The 8,608-nt window shown below is 42.9% G+C and overlaps 1 protein-coding gene across 1 annotated transcript; it reads left to right on the top strand.

Moving 5' to 3' along the window:
* The first annotated feature begins 5,112 nt into the window (after positions 1-5,112).
* On the top strand, positions 5,113-7,125 carry LOC140206703 (peptidyl-prolyl cis-trans isomerase-like). Its single transcript, XM_072274865.1, has one exon. The coding sequence runs from the start codon at positions 5,461-5,463 to the stop codon at positions 5,962-5,964; it is 504 nt and encodes a 167-aa protein (XP_072130966.1). The 5' UTR covers positions 5,113-5,460; the 3' UTR covers positions 5,965-7,125.
* The last annotated feature ends 1,483 nt before the right edge of the window (positions 7,126-8,608 follow it).

An 8,608-nucleotide genomic window follows, 5' to 3' on the forward strand; every position in this document is an offset into this window, starting at 1 on the left:
ATCTCAGCCTGTTACGTTGCTAGAAATGCTTTGCACACTGAGCAAAGAGAACAAAGATACAGAAACGATCACTGACTCAAGACCCATTCAGCTTTTCATCATTGTCAACTGGTACGAATATTGTTGCTGAGGGCTTGAGTATAGTTCTAAAAATAAAAGAGAAGTATAACATAGCAAAGACGAGTGGGAAGCCGGAGGATTGGGAAACGTTTAAAGAGCAACAGAAGATAAATAAAAAGGCAATATGTGGAGGAAAAAAATGAGGTATGAAGGTAAACTAGCCAAGAATATAAAGGAGGATAGTAAAAAGCTTCTTTAGGTATGTGAAAAGGAAAAAAAAATAGTTAAGACCAAAATTGGGCCCTTGAAGACAGAAGCGGGTGAATTTATTATGGGGAACAAGGGAATGGCAGATGAGTTGAACAGGTACTTTGGATCTGTCTTCACTAGGGAAGACACAAACAATTTCCCAGATGTAATAGTGGCCAAAAGAACTAGGCTAATGGATGAATTGAAGGAAATTTATATTAGGCAAGAAAAGGTGTTGGATAGGCTGTTGGGTCTGAAAGCTGATAAGTCCCCAGGACCTGATGGTCTGCATCCCAGGGTACTTAAGGAGGTGGCTTTAGAAATCGTGGAAGCATTGGTAATTATTTTCCAATGTTCTATAGATTCAGGATCAGTTCCTGTGGATTGGAGGGTGGCTAATGTTGTCCCGCTCTTCAAGAAGGGAGGAAGAGAGAAAACAGGAAACTATAGACCGGTTAGTCTGATTTCGGTGGTGGAAAAGATGCTGGAGTCAATTATAAAAGATGAAATTACAACACATCTGGATAGTAGTAACAGGTTGGTCCGAGTCAGCATGGATTTACAAAGGGGAAATCGTGCTTGACTAATCTTCTGGAATTTTTTGAGGATGTAACTATGAAAATGGACAAGGGAGAGCCAGTGGATGTAGTGTACCTGGACTTTCAGAAAGCCTTTGATGAAGTCCCACACAGGAGATTAGTGGGCAAAATTAGGGCACATGGTATTGGGGGCAGAGTACTGACATGAATTGAAAATTGGCTGGCTGACAGAAAACAAAGTAGCGATTAACGGGTCCCTTTCGGAATGGCAGGCGGTGACCAGTGGGGTACCACAGGGTTCAGTGCTGGGACCGCAGCTGTTTACAATATATATTAATGATTTAGATGAGGGAATTAAAAGTAACATTAGCAAATTTGCCGATGACACAAAGCTGGGTGGCAGTGTGAAATGTGAGGAGGATGTTATGAGAATGCAGGGTGACTTGGACAGGCTGGGTGATAGGGCAGATGCAGCTTAATGTGGATAAATGTGAGGTTAAACACTTTAGTGGTAAGAAAAGGAAGGCAGATTATTATCTAAATGGAGTCAAGTTAGGAAAAGGGGAAACACAACAAGATCTAGGTGTTGTTGTACATCAGTCACTGAGAGCAAGCACGCAAGTACAGCAGGCACTGACAAAAGCTAATAGCATGCTGGCCTTCATAACAAGGGGAATTGAGTATAAGAGCAAAGAGGTCCTTCTGCAGCTCTACAGGGCCCTGGTGAGACCACACCTGGAGTACTGTGTGCAGTTTTGGTCTCCAATTTGAGGAAGGACATTCTTGCTATTGAGGGAGTGCAGCGTAGGTTCACAAGGTTAATTCCCTGGATGGCGGGACTGTCATATGTTGAAAGATTGGAGCGGCTGAGTTTGCATACTCTGGAATTTAGAAGGCTGAGAGGGGATCCTATTGAAACATAGAAGATTATTAAGGGATTGGACACGCTGCAGGCAGGAAGCATGTTCCCGCTGATGGGTGAGTCCAGAACCAGAGGCCACAGTTTAAGAATTACAACAGAGTTGAGGAAAAACTTTTTCCACCCAGAGAGTGGTGGATGTATGGAATGCTCTGCCCCAGAAGGCTGTGGAGGCCAAGTCTCTGGATGCTTTCAAGAAAGAGATGGATAGAGCTCTTAAAGATGGTGGAATCAAAGGGTATGGGGATAAGGCAGGAACTGGGTACTGATCGTGGATGATCAGCCATGATCACAGTGAATGGCGGTGCTGGCTCGAAGGGCCGAATGGCCTACTCCTGCACCTATTGTCTAAATGTCTCAAATGCTGTGAATAAGGCATAACGATACCCAATTTTTGTTCTATTACACAATAAAAGTGAAGAGATTTGCATCCTTATACCTTGGTCATCAAGTAACAGAGTCTCTGGCTTGATGTCCCTGTGTGTAATTCCATTGCTGTGAAGATATTCCTGAAAGTAGGCAAAGACAAATATAAATCAGGTATTCTGAATTTACATCTTTTTCTAATTCTCCAAGTCCACAAAATATCAATTGTACAAATGGAACAGATTTCTGGCAGAATTAGTCAGATACAATTGCTGGACAATCGGTTCAGAGAATATTTTGTGACTTAATCTGGGTGCACACTAGACTTCCAGTGCCGATATGAAAGTTGAGTATGAAGGCTGGCCTGGAAGAATGATGAAACTTCTGAAGATGCTTTGGGAGGTCACCCATCCATGAACAGCATTTTACTGTCAAAGGGAACTATGGTGAGCTCCAAAATTGATCTCATTTGAAAATTGGGACAAAGCACTGTTAACCTCCTTACTGCTGGTTATAGTGCTAGTTCAATTCTGGCAGACAAAGCTCTTCGAGAGCAAACATGGGCAGGTAAATCCATCTATGATCATGCTCAGTAATGTACGTCGAAATAGAGAAAACTGCTGCTGCACGTCATAAACACTCACTTAAAACAAAGGGATAAATGATGAGGAGCACTTACCACTCCTGCTATCAGCTGCTGGAAAAACCCATCAGCATCTGCCTCGGGCATCCCCACGTCAGGCTCTGTGGGAAGGCAGATCACATTAATCAAAGGCTGAACTTGGGATCAGTTCGCAAATCATTAATATTGTCTGAAATTATGTCATTTTACATCACGCTTAAATTTAATCCCAAATCCCAGGCCTCATTTCACTCAGGTGCCCAAGTAGATGGATTCTCCAACATGCCCTATTTAGCCCACAGACCAAAAAACCTAGGACAACTGAAGCAGCTTACATGCTGAACTTTAAAGCCTGTCCTATTTTGTCCCCGTAACATCTGGAAATGTATTATGTACAACTTCAGATGTTCCATTTCTCCCATAATTTAGTTTTCTGGGTGTTCTATAGGGAGAATGTCTGGGAGTGGATGCCAGCTTTTTCCAGCTCAGGACACAAAGGTGCAATTACTAAAAAACCCACACAAATATATCTGTAAAAGTGACAGCAACGGTATAACCAAAATTATTACAATTAGCCAATCCGTATACAAAACATCTTTAACCCTTCCCCCCTCACCCCAAACTTCTCTATTTTAAACCCTAAGTTTAAGCACAGATCCTACCTATTCTATCAAAGAGCTCTCCTCCACTGCAATACTCCAAAAACAAGTATTGGATATGGGCCTCGACGATGCCCATAAAAGCCGACAGTCTTTTCATGGTTCAACATCTTATTGATGCATATTTCTCTCTTGATGTTATCAGGGTAGTCACGAGCATGTGTGGTGTCCACTTTCTTCACTGTCACTGCTTCCTTTGTTCATCGACTAATTGCCAATTGTACTCTATGATCAAATACAAAACCGTTGTCTACATTGCAAAACTTCTCAATGCTCCATTGAGTTAAATGCATCAGAAACAGAGCATGAGCCAAATGGCTCTTCATCCCCACTACCCCATGCAATAAGATCATTATTGATCTGGTTTTGGCCTCTACACCACTTTCCAACTCTCTCTCTGCACCTGTAGATTTCCATGTAGTTCATATGCCTACAATATATTGCATATTCTATGGCTCTACCATAACTCTTAACGTGGAGAATTCCAAAGGATCACAACCTGCAGAAGAAATTCGTCTTCATCTCCTGATCAATGGGAAACCAATTACTCAAACTATATCCCATTTTCTCGATATCCTCACTTGGAGAAACATCGTCTCAGCATCTTGTCTGACAACACCCTCAGAATCTTGCTTCAGTAAGATCACTTCTCATTGTTCCCTACACGCTCACCCCTCGCCCCCATATGTGAATCCCCTGATTCAAGTATGTCCTTTATTAAAGACGAGATCTAAACTGTACACAGAACGCCAGGTGTTGTCTAACGAGCTCCCAATAAAGTTGCTACAAAATATCCTTACCCTTGTATTCCATAACCCTTACAATAAAGGCCAAAATTCCATTGGCCTTTCTGCATATTTGTTTAACCTACACACCCTTTTTGTGTGCTAGAGATTGAGTTTGCACTGCAACATTCTCTAAACACCTCTCTATTTAACAATCAGGTTTGTCTTTCTTCTTTCCAGAGCAGGCAGGCAACTTCATATTTTGTTCTATATTATATTTCAAAGGCCACTTTCCTGCTCATCCACTTAACCTGTGCTCATCACGTTGCAGGCTCTTGTGTACTCTGCATCACCTGATAAGCCACTTATCTTTATATTTTCAACAAATTTGAGAACATACATCCGGTCTCCTCAGATTACAACCAATGCATCCACTATCTCTGATGCCACTCATTTGTAAAGTTACAAATTTGTCCTGTACTTTTTCACTGATAAAAATAAAAAAAATCTCTCTCCCTACAGACCTTTGCAATCTGTTATTATTTTCATTATTTAGAATCTGTACCTTCTCATTCCCAATTTTACAATCAGCCTCAAAAACCAACATTACTTTTGGCTTTTTGCTTGTATTTCTGTAAAAACCCCATCAATATTTTTAATAATTTACTCATGTGTCCCACATTCTTTACAATTTTTGTGGCATACCTTGTAGTTTTAAACTTTCCCAGTCCTCTTGACTACCATCAATTAATTAATCCTCATTACAACGTATATTATTTCAAAGATATAGCATCCTAACTTCCTTGGGAATTCTCCACAGATGGTGCACCCTTCTCGTGGGGCGTTTCTTCCTCCAGACTTTTGCTGTAAGTTAAGAAATACCTCCTTAAATGAGTGCTTGCACTAACATCAGACGCTAGAGAGGGCGGGCGGAACAGTTCGACAGGACTATCAGCTGAGAGGAGGAGTATTCATACAAACCAGGTCCGCCTCTCTCATTTGGTTGGTGAAATATCAGCTATTTTACACGATCAGCTATATTCCAAAAGAGCTTTCGCGACGAGGGAGAAAAAGACAACTTCTGTCCAAGATTGAGAGAAATTACACCAAACCTACTTCAAACGTTGGAGAGAAGTAGGATAAATCGGTGTCCTGTAGACAGTCGGTCTAACTTAATAGAGGGAAGACTAGCAGGATCCGAAAGGGTCCGGACAGTTGTGGGTATCGCTTCTCCGCTTTTTGGCTGCATCGTCGCACAGTGACAAAGGCAGTGTACAGCTTACCGCTTGCGTTTTTCTCCGACCTCGGAAACTGCAGAACCATGGCCGGCAAAAACCCCAAGGTTTTTATGGACATCTCTATTCAGGATAAACCCCAGGGTCGCCTAGTGATGGAGCTAAGACCAGATATTGTCCCAAAGACTGCAGAAAACTTCCGTGCATTATGCACAGGCGAGAAGGGTTTCGGTTACAAAGGCTCAACGTTCCACAGAATCATTCCTGGCTTCATGTGCCAGGGTGGCGACTTCACAAAACATGACGGCACTGGAGGCAAGTCCATCTATGGGGAGAAGTTTAAAGATGAGAATTTTCAGCTGAAGCACACGGGGCCAGGCATCCTGTCCATGGCCAATGCTGGACCAAATACAAATGGTTCACAGTTCTTCATATGCGTCACAAGGAGCAGCTGGTTGGATGGGAAACATGTTGTGTTTGGATCTGTGGTAGAAGGAATGGATGTGGTAAAGAAGATGGAGAGATGTGGCACCATGAATGGAACACCAAAAGCCACGGTTAAAATCACTGAGTGTGGGCAGTTGACCTAAAGTATTTGAATTTGGAATTGTACTGTTTAAATAAAGTGTGATTGTTTGGAACTCCAAAAAAAAAACACAAAAAAAAAACGTCCGGTGCTGCTGGCAGATCAGCTCGGTGAAAGACGCTCTTTGGTCGGCCCGAAACTTGATGATCTACCAGATGTCCAGTGTAGACAGGAAAACCTGGATCAGGGGTCGATGGACCGGACCGTGAACCGGAATACCGTCTTTATGGACCGGACGATGACAACATATTTTGGTCTTGTTCTATACAGGAACAGTACTGGATGTCAGTTTTTTCGACAATTTCTAAAGCACTTAAAATTAATTTACAATTTAGCAAATTAACTGTACTTTTTGGAATAATTCCTCAAAATATCCGTGATATCTCTATGTCTGACCATCATGTTATTGCATTTGTTACATTGATAGCTAGGAGGGTCATTTTGTTGAAGTGGAAGGATACATCAGCTCCCACTTTGTCGCAATGGTTCTCTCAAGTGATGCTATGTCTTAGTTTGGAGAAAATTAGAAGTCGAACCTTTGAACCTTTATTTGATTTTGAGAAAAGATGGGGTTCATTTGCTCGTTATTATCATTTGAGTTAATTGATAGATTTCCTCCATGATCTAATTGTAAATTTTTGGTATATATTTTTTTTCTTGCTGGCGGTTTGATGTTTATTTTTAGAGGCTTTTTGTATGACGCATGGCTCCGGGTTGAACACCTAATGGGGTTTTATCCCAGATTTTCTGCTTAGTAGTTTTTTTTTTAATTATCAGCAACATTTTTCAATCTTTAAAATAATGTTTTTTTCCTCTAGACATTGTGTTGCTTAATTTGATGTACTCGTGTTATTTTTGAATAATATAATAATAATAAAAAGATTTGAAAAGAAAAAAGAAAGAAACTGCTGAGATACAGTCGGCTAAGAGCCAAGTGCTGATAAATGGGACCCGTGTAGAATTGATGAAGTTCCTGTCTCTTTCTCCATTAATGTTTCCTCCTTACAGCAAAACTAACCCTCTCACTGTGTCAGAATCAGTGATTAAATCCGGCCCCAAACACTGTGCTTTCAGCCCTGCACATTGTAACTTGAACCATCTCACTGAGGGTCTCATGGAGACACAACCCCTGCCCTCTGCACATGTGTCACATCTCCCCTGCTTCTGACATGTCAAATAACCTCAGAATGGTTTTCTGATTCAGTCTGAAGGTTATGGTACATTCAGCTCATCATCAGACCTGACAAACCATGTCTTCCCACAGCTGGTTCCACCTGTTGGTGTGTCCTCTTTCCTCCACCTCCAGAGAAGCTGCATCTCCACACAAACTCCTCACTTGAGACGACTGTCTGTACCCGTGACACAGAAAATCACAACACTGTCATTCTCCTGATACCATCCGGGAAGCGGTACCGCAACATAAAAGCCATGACCAACAGGCTCCGGGACAGCTTCTTCCACCAGGCCGTCAGACTGATTAACTCACGCTGATCTGAGTGTCCTCTATATTACATTGTCTGTTTTATTTATTATAAATTACTATGATTACACGTTGCACATTTAGATGGAGACGTAACGTAAAGATTTTTACTCCTCATGGATGTAAGAAATAAAGTCAATGCAATTCAATTCCTGATTCCGTATCTGAGCTGCTCGCCTCCGGATATCCTCCGTCAACGAGCTCCTTCCTCAGTCACCATCTGTGAGATTATAAAAAACAATTAAAAACGATCTATCAGACAGCTCCTGTACCCCTCCACCCCTGTTAAAACTCTCTGCTCAGCCCCTTCCCTATTCCCTTTCCCTTTCAGACTCCCGATGTGCCAGCAGATCCGAATTCACCGTGTGGACATTTCTACCCCACAGGAGGCTGTACAAACCCGTGTCCTTCTCTGATGCACAGCTCAGTGACCCCAATCCCTGTCTGCACTCGCAGCCCATGACGGTGACAGCTGTCCTAGACTCTGTAACTCACAATCTTGTAACACAGAATCTTGTTCACAGCAAGTTTAGACAGTCATTAATATGAAGAGAGAAGTGTTGTTTCCTGAAAGGACAGGCGAGCGAAGCTGTCTGATCCAATTCACCAGATGGTCCGGTGTTTACAAGTTAATGTGTCCCGGGACCCACTCATAACCCCGACCCACACAGACAGACAGACAGACAGACAGACTGTCCCTTCGCCCCAAACCCCCTGCAGAACCACAAGGAATTGATCCACGGCCCGGGCTCGGTCGCAAAGTGAAAACCGGAGCTGAGGAGAGCCCGGAGACAAACACCCCGCTGCCCACTCCACCAACAAGACGGCACAGCCGGACACATCTCACAACACCGGATCCGCTCCCGATGAAACCCGAATTTAATTTTGTTGTTCCAGATCGGACCCAACAAAAGGTGTTTTAAAACTGAAGCTCTCCCCTCACGTTACGTCACACAGCAGCCCCTCCTGCACGCGCCTGACGTCACCCATGGTCTCCCCGTATCTGCATCTCCTGTCACGAGCACGGTGCCTTACGTCACACACGCGCTGCTGTGCTCGAGCTTTTTCGGTTTAACGGCTGAGCTACTGAGCGCGAGGCACGCCCACCACCCGAACAGTCAACAGAGGAATTGAATTGATTGCAGAGCTGCGCTATTCCCATTGGTGC

Source organism: Mobula birostris, chromosome 13, assembly GCF_030028105.1.
Source record: "Mobula birostris isolate sMobBir1 chromosome 13, sMobBir1.hap1, whole genome shotgun sequence".
Taxonomy (NCBI): domain Eukaryota; kingdom Metazoa; phylum Chordata; class Chondrichthyes; order Myliobatiformes; family Myliobatidae; genus Mobula; species Mobula birostris.